Source organism: Anolis carolinensis, chromosome 1 (genome assembly GCF_035594765.1).
Source record: "Anolis carolinensis isolate JA03-04 chromosome 1, rAnoCar3.1.pri, whole genome shotgun sequence".
Lineage (NCBI taxonomy): Eukaryota > Metazoa > Chordata > Lepidosauria > Squamata > Dactyloidae > Anolis > Anolis carolinensis.
The window spans coordinates 222388121-222404853 of record NC_085841.1 but is presented as its reverse complement, the minus strand read 5'-3'; the positions used below and the strand labels follow the sequence as shown (position 1 = coordinate 222404853).

The 16733-nt window shown below is 38.1% G+C and overlaps 1 protein-coding gene across 6 annotated transcripts in view; it reads left to right on the top strand.

Moving 5' to 3' along the window:
* Nucleotides 1-16733, top strand: part of galnt13 (polypeptide N-acetylgalactosaminyltransferase 13) — a 270709-nt gene that overhangs the window by 214324 nt on the left and 39652 nt on the right. For all 6 annotated transcript variants that reach the window (XR_010001363.1, XM_003225380.4, XM_062965663.1 and 3 more), the window contains exon 9: nucleotides 16479-16618. Coding sequence is in view for 5 of the 6 variants with exons in the window: in XM_003225380.4 (XP_003225428.2) it covers nucleotides 16479-16618 (140 nt within the window). In the remaining variant the exon portion in view is untranslated. The remainder of the gene's footprint in view (nucleotides 1-16478; nucleotides 16619-16733) is intronic.

Below are 16733 nucleotides of genomic sequence, written 5' to 3'. Positions count from 1 at the left end.
CTCTTACTGCAACTGGGAGGCTTCTTCAAAAATGGAAATATTTCTTTGTTTCAACAAGTCAAAAGAGTATGTCTGCTTGCATAGGATGGCATTTTTGCCCAGGCATATCTTAGAAAGTGATTACTTTAACTTCAGTCCAAAAGAATTGAGTGGCAACCTTCATCCCTTCTCCCACTTCACCACTAAAAGCGAATCCATTAAAGTTGTGTAATATGAATTGATAGATTTTTCAATCTGAAGGCAGGATCAACCTGAGAATAGAGATAATTGGATATTATCAGGTCACAGGATAAAAATACATAGTAAGGAAGACAAAACAGGAAGCCATTCTTAAAAACTGCAACATATAATTTTAGTAAACCGCAGAGCCTTCAAACTGAGAATGCTTATTTTTTCCATTTAGTGTATATGTGTGTGTGTATTTATATACATATATACATACACATTCTCTCTCTCTCTCCCTCTCTCTGGTGTAGTATGTGGTCATGCAAATGCCTGTAATTTTAATATATATATTTCAATTGCTGCTGTTTCAATATAATATTTCATATAAAATAGGTAATTCTGTCTATCCCAGTACCTTCAGTGTTACATGTGTTGCTAATGTGGGGAGTTCTTCGTGAATGCTGCCAGGTCCTGGGATATACTTCCTAGAGTGCATCTACACTGAAAAATTAGGGCAGTTTGACACCACTTTAACTGCTATGGCTCAACGTTGTGGAATCCTGGAAGTTGTGGTTTGGTGATGCACCCGCTCTCTTTGGCAAAGAATGGCAAAGACTTTGTAAACTGCAACTCCCACAATTCCATAGCATTGAACCAAATCAGATGTCTCCACTTGCCTTAATTCAACAATGTAGATAGGCCATAGAGCAACTAGACTGCTACCGCATGGTGTCCTTTCAGTAGTGGATGAAAACTTGTTTTACCAAGACTTTTGGCACTAACTTCTTGTTGTCTGGTTTGGACTTGTTGGTTTTTAAACTACTTTAAAACTGCTTTTAATTATCCCTTTTGTTTATTTGTATTTTAATATTTGCATATTTTTGTGATGTAAATTTTTGTCATTATTTGTTTTATCTTTTGTAAGTTGCCTTGACATGCAAGCCTGGGGAAAATGCAAAATATAATAAGCACATAAGTAATAATAATATTACTAATAATAATAATAATAATAATAATAATAATAATAATAATAATAATAACTTTATACTTGTATCCCGCCTCCATCTCCCTGAAGGGACTTGGGGCAACTTACACAGGGACTAACCCAAAAACAACAACATAGCATTACACACAACAGTAATTAAAACAGTAATTTAAAACAATATAACAAAGGTATAAACAACATAACATAACAGATACTTTAAAAGCTATTTTGATACTTTATTTTCTAAATGAATTCTGCAAATCAGGTGACTCATAATTAAAAACAGGTACAATGAGGAATGCAGTACAATTATTTTTATTCCAATATTCCCAAAGCCCCCGGTGGCGCAATGAATTAAACCCTTGTGCCGGCAGGACTGCCGACTGAAAGATGGGCAGTTTGAGGTGAGCTCCTGTCTATCAACTCCAGCTCCCCATGCAGGGACCTGAGAGAAGCCTCCCACAGGATGGTAAAACATCAAACATCCGGGCGTCCCCTGGGCAACGTCCTTGCAGACGGCCAATTCTCTCACACCAGAAGTTACTTACAGTTTCTCAAATTGCTTCTGACATGAAAAAAAAGATCCAATATTCTTTCTTTGTCTTGTATGCTTAAAAAAAGAGAAAGAAAAGCAGGCACATTTTGGAAGGCTACAGGGTCACAAACCAAACTTTATGCTGAGAATTGCATATTTGTCCTGTGCACAGTGATTTAGTGGAGAACATTGCAGAAAAGGGCATCACAAGGAATCGCTCAAAATGATAATAATTGGGAGAAATGACTTGGCCTTTCTTTTGCTTTCTGATGACCTGTCTAATTTACAAATCAAAATAATTGTGCAAGCTCTTGTAAGTGAAAATGATGTTCCTGTAGTTATATTAATAGGACAATACTTGATAGAGATATTTGAAAATACATGTATTTGCTGTAAGGATGAGTGTGTGTTTAAATGGGCTACGGACGCCTGACGGAGAAAACTAGATAGTTAATGAAATTGTGAGGTTCAGCATCAGAAATATAATTTGTCCATCAGCAGTTTTCCTGATCTTGCCCAATCAAAAGGAAAGCAAGTGGGCAAAAGTGACAATTCAAGAATCAATATCTTTATGGACTAGAGTAATTTCTCTCTATTGCTCTTCTAATAGGGCTTGCTCTTGTTTTCACATTATTTGGATAGGGGAAGCCTTTGAAGAGCTGGACTGAGAAGTAAGATGCAGTTCTGAATCCTGCCCAACTCTGCCTCCCTCAAGCCTTTTACACCATGCCTTCACTCCCTGACACAGATTTACATGGTCATGCATGTCGTTTAGACCTCAGCATTTGGTGTTTGCAAAAGTCTTACCATTAAATTCAGGATTTTTTTTAAAAAACACAAAGCTTGTATATACACATTGATTAAGATTTAATCAAGCCATAAAATCATGTGGGTTGGGTAGATGGCATTGCATCTTTCCCACACTGGCATTGCTGGAGATGAAACCACATTGCATACTCAGCCCACCTGGTTTCTCTTTATAAACATGATCCTAGCCACAGAACTACAACAGTAACAGATGGGTCTATTTTTTCTTGCACTTCAAAATTATTTTGGGTTTCAATTATAATGTGCAACCACAGATTTTAAAAAATAAACACCTATACTGAACTCCCATGGATAATGGCAAAATGGCAGGCACACGGGGTGCCTTGTCCCTGTCCACATCAGATGGAAGAAAAGGCAAAAAATGCGGGTAGCTCCATCAGAGTTACCCAAAACACACTTTTCTCTCTGTCGTGGCACAGGAAGCATCTTGCGACGCTTCCCCTCTACTTTGAGAGGAATGAGGGTGGGACCAAGCCAGCATCATTTGATGGCTCTATCCAGAAGAAGGAAAAGGGGCCATAAAAACCCCAATGTGACAAGGTCGTAAGAGTGTAGCTAAGTAAAGGTAAAGGTTTCCCCTGATGTTAAGTCCAGTCATGTCTGACTCTGGGGGTTGGTGCTCATCTCCATTTCTAAGCCGAAGAGCCGGCGTTGTCCATAGACATTTCCAAGGTCATGTGGCCGGCATGATTGCATGGAGTGCCGTTACCTTCCCGCCGGAGTGATACCTATTGATCTACTCACATTTGCATGTTTTCGAACTGCTAGGTTGGCAGGAGCTGGAGCTAACAGCGGGAGCCCATTCCGCTGCCGGGATTTGAACCTGGGACCTTTTGGTCCGCAGGTTCAGCAGCTCAGCGCTTTAACACACTGTGCCAACAGGGCCCCTAAGAGTGTAGCTAGACAATGCAATTTAACTGCTTTGGCTCAAAAAATCATATAGTTTTACAAGGTCTTAAGCATTCTATGACAAAGAGTTCTGGTGCCTTACCAAACTACAAATCTCAGGATTTCATAGCATTGAGCCATGCCAGTTAAAGTGGTGTCAACTGCTTTAATTCAACAGTGTGGATGCACCTTTATAAATGTAGAAAAGAGGACTTGGCTGGCTTAAAGAGGAGAATTTTGCATTTTCAATCAGATTTTTCCACAAATATGAAGTAAAACTCACTGAAAAGGGAGGATTATGTTTAATTGCCCTACTTGAAACAACCTTATTATCAGTATGAATAAACTGTTATCTCTGCTAGGATAAAGGAGGAGGTGACAAAATTCTAAAGGAATGCAAAAAGGGATTAAGTTCAATTCACTCCATAAGAAGAGGTCAGAGTTAGGGAACAACAACAACTAGGAACGAACCAACACAAAACATGAAATGGCAAAGTAATTCATAATAATTTGTGTTGCTGCACAAATAGACATTGAAATAGGTGTTGTTTATTTATTTCTAATCCTGGGTCTGTAGTAATTTTCCCTGGGGCTGATTCATACTATAGAAGTATAGTGCCACGGCAGTGGAATTATAGTGCCATTGGCAGTGGAAGAATAGCATTATGCAGGCCGTCCCCAGGTTATGAACAAGTGTTCTGCTACCCTCTTTAAATCAACAAATAAAGTGGGCAGATTACAGGCAGTCCCCAAGTTATGAACAATATAGGTTCTGTAGGTTTGTTGGAACAGGTACATTTATACATATATGCTTTGGGTAACATTGGGAAGGGTCAACATCCCTGTGGTGTTTCTTTTACTGTCTATACCACAGTTCAAAAGATTTCACATCACTTTCTGTTCCCATGATTATTGGATTTTATCCAATTATGGCTTGTTGTACAAACAAGGATTGGTGATAAAACTTCAGTAGAGACCCCTTTTCCCCATGAAAACTCTTTCCTTTCCAAGGGGTCAATTTCTCTCACTTCCTGCTGTCTCACCCACATTCTTAACTATGATTCATTTGTAAGTTGGATGTTTGTAACTCTGGGACTGCCTGTAATTCTATAGTGTGAATGGACCCCAGGACAATTAATGGATAAGATTGCTCTTCTAGTGATGCACCAAATTTACAAATGCTGGGATTCCATAAGATGGAACTACGACAGTTAAAATGGAATAATAGTGCCATGCATTGTTGTGTGCTTTCAAGTTGTTTCTGATTTTTGGTGACCTAAGGTGATCTTCTCACAGGATTTTCTGGGACTGAAAGTGTGTGACTCGCCCAAAGAGTTGTCATGTCTGAGTGGGAAATCGAACTCTACTCTCCAGAGTCATAGTCCAATACTCAGACCACTTCATTGTGCTGGCTGTCACTATGCTATGCATGTTGCTTTAGGAGCAGGAAAATTAGGAACTCCCAAATTAGTAATTCTTTCCATTCTGGATAGAGATGAGATTATCCAGGAATATGAATACCATTTAATATGATTTAGGACATCTATATAACAAAGATACAAATGTATGTTACTTTGGATTCCTAGAACTCTTAAGAAAAAATTAAGTGAAAGGTTAGTCTAGGATTCCCCCACCCTCTTTCAACAAGACAGAATAAATTCTAAATCAGTGAAAAAATACTGCAACAGAAGGGTTTTTACCCATTAGTATTGCTCTTTGGCAGTTTAAAGTCAAATTTTGTCTAGAAATGATCATGGGCTAAAATGAAGTGGACGTCCCTTAGTTTCAGTATTTATAACTATGGAACTGTTAGTTTAGTCAATTATGACTTAGAAAGTAGAAGTCATTATGCATTTGGCTAGTTTTAAGAGAACACTTACGAGCGATAATTCGAAAATCTTGCCTTGGCAGATTTTAAGGATTGATTTAGAGGGCCTACATTTAATTGGTTATTGGAAAGAACTTGGAACATCGGACTCTGAACAGAAATGGATTAATATAACTCAGTTCATTAAATATTTCTTAACCAGTTTTCTAGCAGGTGAACATCTGTACAAAGTGGTACTTTTTCATTAATATTTAGATGATACTTACTAACAAGTATAATGCAGTTGTGTTTAGTAGTTCAGGATTTTCAAGGTCAGTGAAATCGACAAGCGCATTTAGTGAGAGCTCCAGTACTTTCATCACCAGGTTAATGAGATTAATATATCAAAGAACTGTCATTAATCCTTTATTGAATTTGTTTAATCAGGAGGAAACCAATTTAGCGGAAGCAGTAAAACTACTGATCTCAAATCTGTTATCTGGGTTTAGCAATCTGGTGTCCTGACTTTCTTCTTACTTTGTAAAATCTCCATTTCCTTCTTAGCATTCTGGAAGTTTTTGAGCAAACTTGTGAAACTAAGTTTTGAGATTTTAATATCAAGATTCTCAGTGATCAGCAGTGGCCAAAGTCAATGGATACAGTTATTCTCAGTATATGTTAGATTATCGTGTACCTTCCTATATAAGAAGTAAAAGATGAGGAACTTACCCCCCCCCCCAACAAAAAAACAAAAATAAAACAGCAGCTCTAGCTCTATCTCCCCATGGGAAGTCAGATGACTCACAGCATAAAAGGCAAACATTCAATGCCATTAACAAAATACAACAATAAATTAACAAAATTCTAATGGACAAATACAGCACATTCAACAATCATACAAATCACAAGAGAGACAATAACAAATTAAAAACAGTATCAATAAAAACAAGGTTAAAAGCCATGTTCATATTATATTTCTATTTTATAAAGCCGGATTTTTAACCATGTGTATCTCCATAAGCCTCAGTACATAGGAAGGTTGTTATTTGCTTCCTAAAGGATGACAAAATGGGGCCATTCTGATCTCCTTCAGGAGGGAGTTTGAGTTTCAGATTTTATATTTGTATAAAATACCCTAGCATATATCAGAAATGACTTGAGGATACACATTAACAAGTGTGACTCTTATTATTAATGTCTCTTTTACCCTATATCTATTCAAACTTTAGCCCTTGAAATGTTCTGGAAAAGAGAAACAAAAATGGGACCTTATGGGACCACCATCAGTAATCAGGACTTGTATTTATTTTTAAACTTTTGAGTTTTCATTAAGTGTGTTTGTATCAGACATAGGTTTGATGAATTCATGCATGGAAGAAAACAGCTAACATTTGAAGCCTTTCTGTCTGGCTTTGCATTTTATGATCAAGAGAGGTAGCAGATTTAAGCAACTGTTCTGTGTTTGCTGCTTTTGAACTAGTATGCAAAGCAAGTTTGCCATGCTGTGAGGGGTCTTGGATGACTACTCATCCTGATGGAGAAAATAGGCTATTTGTTTACATATTATACCAGAAGCCTGAAGCTTGGATGCCCAGGATAGGTACATGTTCCCTGCTGTTTCAAAGTCTGTTACATGAAAACTCGAATATTATTATTTATATTAGCTACAAGGCTAAATATATGAATCTGGAATGAATACATGCTCCTATATATCCTGACTACAAAAAATGATGCAGAAATTTAGCCTCAAGGGTCTGCAGTATTTAGCTTATTGATTTCACTGCATCTTATTGCACAAATAAGATGTGACTATGTATTCCCATTCTATGCTGGAAACCAATTTATACTTGTATCAAAAATCATTTGAAGATCTTAGATGTCTTTATTGGTGGGAGCCTGGCTTCTTGTGGGAAAATAGCTCCATCTGCGGGATGCTGTGTGTAATTCCAGACGTTGGATTACAAATTATTCTTTTTTGCTAGAGCTGTGATGAAACAACTTCCTTTGGTCAGCCATGGCTTCAGTATGTTTTTGTGCATCACCACAAAATACATGTATTTTTGCAATTTCTCTGCTCTACTTATAACCTAAGCATAATTGCTCCCTTTATTTGGTTTTACATTTCAGTTTCGTTAAGAATATTTCATGGTGGCCCTCCATTATAGCTAGTGATATTTTAGAAAACTAACTATTTACATATAGAAAATAGCTACTATCATCCAGTTGCCACATCTTATCAACCACAATCATTTCTGAATTGGTTTAGTTGAGTACCAACCTTACTATTTCGAATACAGTAGAGTCTCACTTATCCAACGTTCTGGATTATCCAACGCATTTTTGTAGTCAATGTTTTCAATAAATCGTGATATCTTGGTGCTAAATTTGTAAATACAGTCATTACTATGTAGCATTACTGCATATTGAACTACTTTTTCTATCAAATTCGTTGTATAACATAATGTTTTGGTGCTTAATTTGTAAAATCATAACCTAATTTGATGTTTAATAGGCTTCTCCTTAATCTCTCCTTATTATCCAACATATTCGCTTATTCAACATTCTGCTGGCCCGTTTATGTTGGATAAGTGAGACTCTACTGTAATAGTTTTTTTAATTCATCGTATCTTAGCTCTTTAACAATTGAAGGTTGTCCTAAAGTTGTTGTTTAAAGATTCCTACAGAGGCCACATGAAATGTAGAAATTAAAATAACACTATTTCTAATGAATTCTGTTCATGAGAAACATAATTCAAGTAGATAGGTGTGATGACTATTCTATTGGGTCATGTTTTCAGAATAAAGATACAACCATATGTACATTTACATTTAAATCAAATTGATTTTAGCAAAGTTACTTTAAAATCACATTGATCTGTCTGTTCTGGAATGTATCTCTCCCTGGTAATTTGGCATTTTCCATATGCATACAAGCCAAGATGCAACAGTGCACTTTAAATCTCAGATGTAATGCAATTTGTATTTTTCCTTCCTTCTCCCTCCTGCTGCAGCCTTCCATGCCGGCAAAAATTAAAATTCCAAAAACATCTCCAAAAGGTTTCCCATTCACACAGAATGAGTTCTTAGAATGCATGGAGGCTGCAGGGAGCAGAGGAAGCTTGCCAGTTTTGATGGGATAAATGGGTTTCAGCAGCAAAATGGGGTTCTGGACACAGATCCCTCCAGAAAGTTGAGGGAGGAATCCAGAAGTAGAAGATATTGGCCTTTGTGTCAGGCTCCTGCATATTGGTAAGAAAGCTTTGCTTTAGTATCTGAAGGCAGGGCTTTCTTGGCGTAATAATCAAAACTGAAATGGAAGAGCATGGCATGCCAAAATCAAGCTTAATTGGGTTATATTTGTTGTCTGTTCCTTCCTTTGTAGTTTCTACTAGTTCTTTAGGAAGTACAAAATCCATTCGTAGCCTCCAAGTATACAGGCCCTGAGCAATTTTAGAAGATGTAGGGCCTAAGCAACTTTACGGATACATCTCCACTGTAAATTAATGCAGCTTATTTATTTATTTACATTATTTATATTCCACCCTTCCCATCCCGAAGGGGACTCAGGGCGGATTACAATGAACATATATATGGCAAACATTCAATGCTATTCAGACAAACAACATACAGTATAGACAGACACAGAGGCGTTTAACATTCCAGCTTCACAATTCCAGCCACAGGGAGAGCTGTTGCTTCACCGTCCATTAGTGGCTGTACTTCCTCATTCCTTTTCCGGCATGTTGCTGGCAGTTTTTTATGGTGTTGTAAATTACAGTGTTCCCTCACTTATCATGGGGGTTAGGTTCCAGGACCACCCACAATAAGTGAAAATCCACAAAGTAGGGATGTTATATATTTATACATTATTTTAGTAGTTATACACTATTTTAAGTCTTTATTAACCAATCATGTGTTGATAAATCGCCTCCTTCCCTCTCGTTACCACTTGGGCTCCTTTTCTCTCCCTTCGGCTTCTCCTTCCTCCCTTCCTTAGGCTGCAAATTGTAATTTTTTATGATTTATAATATTATTTTAGAATTTAATGAAAAATTGTGAAACAACGAATCTGCAAAAAGCAAACCACGAAATAGTGAAGGAACACTGTAGTTAAATTAGCCTCCCGCATAAAGCGTACCTAAATTTTCCTACTTGACAGATGCAACTGTCTTTCGGGCTGCATAGGTCAACAGCAAGCCAGACTATTTAATGGTTGGGGGCTTAAACCGACCCGGGCTTCGAACTCATGACCTCTCAGTCAGTAGTGATTTATTGCAGCTGGTTACTAGCCAGCTGCGCCACAGCCTGGCCCATAGTTGAATGGTATGGAATCCAGGGATTTGTAGCTTGCTGAGGCAGGAGCACTTTTTGGCAGAGAAGGCTAAAGACATTATAAAACTACAACCCCTAAGATTCCATAGCACTGAACTATGGCATTTAAAGTCAAACGGCATTAATTCTACATTGTAGATCAGTGGTTCTCAACCTGGGGTCCCCCCATGTTTTTGGCCTACAACTCCTAGAAATCCCAGCCAGTTTACCAGCTATTAAGATTTCTGGGAGTTGAAGACCAAAAAACATCTGGGGACCCCAGGTTGAGAACCACTGTTGTAGATGTACCCTGGGGCTCACTATCATGAGTTAGATGCTAGATGTATGTAAATAGATGTATATGTTGCTATGCATTCTTGACTTCCCGGAGCTGTCAGAAGCTCTGGGAGTAAAGCCACAAAGGATTGCCAATGGTGAGCTTTCCCTTTAAGACTATCTCAGTCTGATTCCACACTGCCACTTAATCCAGATGTGGATTAAAGAAATTCAGTTCCTCTTTTGAGTCTCCACAGGCACCCTAGAAACTGTGAAGAAGCTCCCACAAAGTCCACAAAGCTCCCCTAATGCTAAAGTGATTCAACATAAAGTTTTTTTTTCTTACCTTGTTGGGAGAAATGTGCTGAACAGAAGCAGCCCATTAGATGGAAATGCTATGAGAATCGTGGCAGGGGGAAAATAAAAAAGGGAAAGTGATTCCCTCTTAGAGGAAAGGTGTTAATTTTCCTTTCATCTGAATATTCTAGCTGGGGCACTGTTTCTACAAATGCTGTCCACGTTGCTCCCAAATTCCTGTGCTGCATCAACCATACACTGGTCAGGTGCAATACATTTTATTGCCAATTTAGGACTATCTGGTGAGGTTTTTTTTTTTAATGTGCTGCATTGGGCACACATTGGGGGGGGGGTTTGCATTTTCTGTCCCCCCCTCCTTTTATCTAACTTCCAGATTTTCAGGATTGTGGATATAGGACCTCCATTCATAAAAATTCAGCCTTTTCACTTGTCTATAGCTTCCATTTGGTTTTGCTTGTCTTTGACATGGTGCACAGGCTAAGAGCCCTTGAAATTGTATGGCTACTAGGCTTGAGCAAATTTTTCGTTAGTTCGTTAAATTCGTTTAAAATTCGTTTAAAATTCGTTTCGTAATTACTTTTGAATTGATATTTGAACCATCTGCTCACTGCCTTACAAATATTACGAATTTGAATAATAAAAGTACCTTTTTTCGTTTGTTTCTGATGTCTTCGGATGTAGCTGTAGCCCCTCTGAGAGGAGAAGCCATGTTGGCATGCCAATCAGAGCGGAAGAGGGAGGGAGGGAGAGGCATGGCCATCGATCTGCTAGCATTTTAAAAATGCCATTGAGACACCCCCCCCCCCCCGGCGGGGACCACCGGCTCAGTAGAAGCCTTCTGCATTGCTCTCTCTTCCCTTCTCTCTCTCCCCTCCCTGCTTCTCTCTCTCTCTCTCTGAGAGAGAGAGAGAGAGAGAGAGAGAAGCAGGGAGGGAGGGAAGAGAAGAGAGAAGAGACATGCCTGCCTGCTCTTGGCCTTCTCCTCGCCCTGCCTTGGAGCCGCATGTTTGGTTTTGCTTCTTTCCAGACTTTCCAGCCAGGCTTAAAGGGGAATACCAGAGCCAGGCAAGCCTTCCTAAACGGAATCCTTAGAGCCAGAGGATATCCCTTTAAGAGATATCTCCAGGAGGAGACGCCAAACCCAACAGCTCCTGCTCCCAGAAAGGAATCTGGCACCAGCTCACTTGCAATAGATTCAGTGCCATGTAATCATGTGAGTTGTAGTTTTACAAAGTCCCTACCTAGCCTTCCCTGCAGAAGAGAGCCAGTGCCATGCCAAACTACAGCTCCCAGTTTTTTGTCAGATTGTTTTGAATTTCAACTCCCACAATTCCTAACACCAGACATGGGCAAAGTTTGCCCTTGCCTGGTATAGAAGCATTCTATTCTTCTTCTCCAGACATGCCAACAGTATTAAGTGATAAAATCTTGGGCATTTTTTCCTTTAATGCTAAAAGTTCATAGGTTGTTCAGCAACAGCCTACTGGGTTGCTATGAGTTTTCCGGGCTCTATGGCCATGTGCCAGAAGCATTCTCTCCTGACGTTTCACCCACATCTGTGGCAGACATACTCAGAGGTTTTGACGTCTGTGCGAAGCTAGGCAAGTGGGGTTTATATATCTGTGGAAGGTCCAGGGTGGGAGAAAGAACTCTTGTCTGTGGGAGGCAAGTGTGAATGTTGCAATTGGTCACCTTGATTAGCATTGAATAGCCTTGCAGCTTCAAAGCCTGGCTGCTTCCTACCTGGGGGAATCCTTTGTTGGGAGGTATTAGCTGGCCCTGATTGTTTCCTGTCTGGAATTCCCATTTTCTGGGTGTTGTTCTTTTACTGTCCTGATTTTAGCTTTTCTGTTGAAATTGTCCATGTGCTTCTTGTGGATTTCAGTGGCTTCTCTGTGTAGTCTGACACGGTGGCTTTTAGAGTGGTCCAGCATTTCTGTGTTCTCAAATACTGGTTGTTAGGAATTGTGGGAGTTGAAGTCCAAAACATCTGGAGGGCCAAGGTTTGCCCATGCCTGATTTAGATCCATCTCAAAAAAGGGTATATTTGCCAAGCCCTTTGAGTACGACCTTGGAAATATGGCTATAGTGCAAAATGTTCTCAAGTGTTGGGTTTTGGAAGCTGCACAAGATGGCTTTAAGGCCATTTCTGACCCTCAGACAAAACATATGCAGCCAACTTCAGTAAGCTGGAAATAATGTCTTGATCATGTATCAAGCTCAAAAGCAGATTGTGATGGGAAAGTTCTGGAAAGTGCAGTATAGAGCAGGCAAGGGCAAACTTTCGTCCTCCAGATATTTAATAATAATAATAATAATAATAATAATAATAATAATAATAATAATTGTTATTAACCTATTTCTAACCTGCCCTCTCTCCACAAAAGGACTCAGGGCAGCTTCCAAATGCAAAGGCAAATATTCAATGCCTTATACAATAATAAAATCACAACACAATAAAATAGCAAATAAATCATAGCTAAAAATGCATATAAAATTGATTCTATAGGGAGGATAAATGATTGGATTTCAACTCCTACAGCTTAGCTTTCTCTGCCAATAATGGTACCATACCAAACTAAAGCTCCCAAGATTCTGTAGCAGTGACCCATCTTGGATATTGTAAGGGATTTATTATTATTATTATTATTATTATTATTATTATTATTATTATTATTATTATTATTAGACCTTGCTCCCAGGAAGGTGCCTTTGCTGTGGCTCCCAACTTATCTATCTACCTTTCCACATATTCTCCACATTGTGTGTATGTGTATGTATATTATATATACATGAGCCCCGATGGTGAAGTGTGTTAAAGCACTGAGCTGCTGAACTTGCAGACCGAAGGGTCCCAGGTTCAAATCCCGGGAGCAGAGTGAGTGCCCGCTGTTAGCTGCAGCTTCTGCCAACCTAGCAGCTTGAAAACATGCCAATGTGAGTAGATCAATAGGTACCGCTCTGGCGGGAAGGTAATGGCACTCCATGTAGTCATGCCGGCCACATGACCTTGGAGGTGTCTATGGACAACACTGGCTCTTGGGCTTAGAAATGGAGATGAGCACCAACCCCCAGAGTCAGACATGACTGAACTTAGCGTCAAGGGATACCTTTACCTTTACCTATACACACACACACACACACACACACACACACATATATGCAGGGACAAATATATATATATATATATATATATATATATATATATACACACACACACACACACACACACAGTATATATCACACACACATCAATTTAACAAAGTTTCAGCCACAAAAACAAAGTTTCTGAAGTAGAACAATGACTTTCACAGTAAAGACAACCCAATTAAACAGGAAATAAGACTTTCAAACCAGGAACAGATTTCTGCAATTATTAAAAAAAAATGGTTTCTTATAAAAGCTATGAAAATTCGCCAAAAATCAGAGGATAAGGGAAACGTTCCAAATTTTGGTGAGCTATCAGTGTTAAATGTGTTCTACCACTGTACCAAGTTTGAAGAAGATCACTCAAAAAATGAGGGCAGGAGATTCCTGTAAAATCTCCCCTCGTGCTGTTTTTTTTGCTACTGCGCATGCGCGTCCGCCATTAACAAATTACTTTTGAAACTAACAAATTTTTGTTAAATTTCGAAAAATGTTGAGGGCAAAATTCGGAAATGACATCAGAAACGAAACGCTGGCGCCCCCTACTTTTGAAACGAGTTTAGAATCAATTTTTTCATGGATCGCTCAAGCCTAATGGCTACTCTGTGGAGTACTATTGTGACTAAGTGCTTTTTATATATAACCTTGATCCATCTGCAGCCATCTGTAAAATCCCCCATGTAGCTTGCATCCTTTTGTATTGCCCTATCAGTATAAAACTGGAAAAAATGCACTTACATATTTCTCAGTTACAAGTTTTTTTTCTCCTTCTAGCTAGTCTAGTCTCGTATATATCAGATCTGTCAGACGGTTGTCTTTCATCAGGGTTCACAAGCTGTCAGAAAGATGATCTGGTGAAATATGTGTGTATTTATGTATATAACAGAATGGATTTATTTATGTTAACAATGCCTGATGGTGTAAAGTTTACAATAATTGGCTGTCTGCTCTTGTACCGTTACTTCTAAAACACATTTCCAGTTAGGCGAATATATATATTGGAATTGGAAATGTAAAACATGCATGAAAAACTTATTATATGATTCTGAGAGTTTTAGAAAATTTAGCAATAATATTTTTCCTCCCTATCTTGTAACATGCTTTAAATCTGCAAAACCTGAGCAGGTCTGTTGAGGAAAAGCTAACTTGGAGGTCTCCCATTCATAGGATGGTCATAAGATGAAGTCGATGAAGGCAGTTAATAACAATATAGAATAATGGACTCCAAGTGGAAGTGTACTTTGTGGGTAGGGATGTATTCTTAAGACATAAATTTTGCAAGTTAAACTGTACAATGCAATCTCCATATCCACAAGAGATACATTTCCAGACTTTGTGTGGGTATGTGAAACTGCAAAAAAATTAAACCCTTGAAATGAAGTACTTCTGACCCAACAATACCACATAATCATTCAAGAGGACCTAGAAAATGTCTTGAGATGACATATTTTGTCAGACATGGATAAATGAAATCACTGATACTATTCCTGCGGATATGGAGATCATACTGTTGTGACATCAGAGTTCAATAAGCATTGTCCTTTCCAGTATATTCAGTTTTTACATAACTGAGATATGCTGGTGTATAACCACTGTATGATTTATGGGGAGGAAGAAACACGTACAACTTGTCCTTATTTTTTCAGCAGCAATTAACCTATTGTTTCCATTGCATCAAGACAAAGAGCTGAGGAGAAGTAACACAAATTGCATTTCTAAGATTTATTGCTACTACTGTAGAGTCTCACTTATTCAAGACTCACTTATCCAACGTTCTGGATTATCCAATGCATTTTTGCAGTCAATGTTTTCAATATATCGTGATATTTTGGTGCTAAATTCATAAATACAGTAATTAAAACATAACATTACTGCATATTGAACTACATTTTCTGTCAAATTTGTTGTATAACATGATGTTTTGGTGCTTAAATTATAAAATCATATCCTAATTTGATGTTTAATAGGCTTTTCCTTAATCCCTCCTTATTATCCAAGATATTCGCTTATCCAAGGTTCTGCCGGCCCGTTTAGCTTGGATAAGTGAGACTCTACTGTATATATCATATGTATCTATAATAGTTTTCTCGAATTTCATAGACTTATATTGGTTTCTTAACAGCTGCATCTTACCAGGCTGCAATAATGGTATTGCTTTGTTCAACTGGTTGTCCTCTGAGACAACCAGTTGAACCAGTCTAGGACTTTATGTTGGCAATTCAAGTAACTTTACTTAGTAAGCTTTTATGAGCTGAAGATGTATTTTATCCTGTAGTACTACACTATTTAATAGCTATTTCACCTTTACCCTAAAAAGACCAGATCTGATTGATATGAGTCTCAAGCTTCCAGTTTAACAAAGCTTTTAATTGATTTTATTAAGTCCTGCTATTATCGCTATCTGGGAATTTTAGGGGTATTCTGTTGAATTCAATTTTACGATTTTTGATAGTTCTACTATCTTAAGGCTTTTTTTAACTTTTATGCCTTATTTATATATGGTTGACATTCCTTTTATGTCTTATTTATATGGTTGATGTTAGGATGTGGTTTTAATAATCTTTTAAGCCACCTTGAGTCCATTGGAGAAAGGCGGGGTAGACATGTCCAAAATAAATAAAATAAGATGGAACATGCAATTGGCAATTCTCATGATAGACTTTAAGCCAGGGGTTCCCAACCTTTGGACCTTTTGGACTACAGTGCCCACAGTTCCTAATAGCTGGTAAGCTGGCTAGGATTTCTTGGAACTGAAGTCCAAAACACCTGGAGGCCCAAAGGTTGGGAACCACTTCTTTGAGCAGTGGAGTTAATTCAGTTTCCAGTTCAGTTCTATACATCCTAAGAATAATTTCTTATGAACACTTTCTAATTTATAGTACTGCATCATGGGTATTTCAAACAAGGTAGCAGTCATAGTGAGAGAACAGTCCAGAGCAAGTTGTAATTACAGCATTTAATCTATAAATTAAAATAGATTATGAAATGCCTTTCTCAGAAATATGTTTCGATGTTACACAATGTAGCAGAAAGTGAAGTATGTATGCGTAATTCTTCATTTCAGTCAGTGTGTTTTCCCTTTACTCTATAAAAGTATAATAAAACAGCTGTCATTTCTTTCTTTTTTCACTCTATAAAAGTATAGTAAAACAGTTGTCATTTCTGTCTGGTTTACATGTATCTTGATGTCATGTTTATTTTTCTCTGTACAAATTTAGGAGTTGTCAAAGTGGACTATGGCGATGTAACAGTCAGAAAAGCACTGAGAGACAACCTGAAATGTAAACCGTTTTCATGGTATCTTGAAAATGTCTATCCAGATTCCCAGATTCCGCGACGGTATTTCTCCCTTGGAGAGGTATGAAATATATCTTTTATGTAAAAAAACAAAAACAAACTCAAATGAGTTGAGCCCACTCATTAATTTATTCTATGTATATGCTGCCTTTCTCCTGGTGGAAAATCCATAGCAG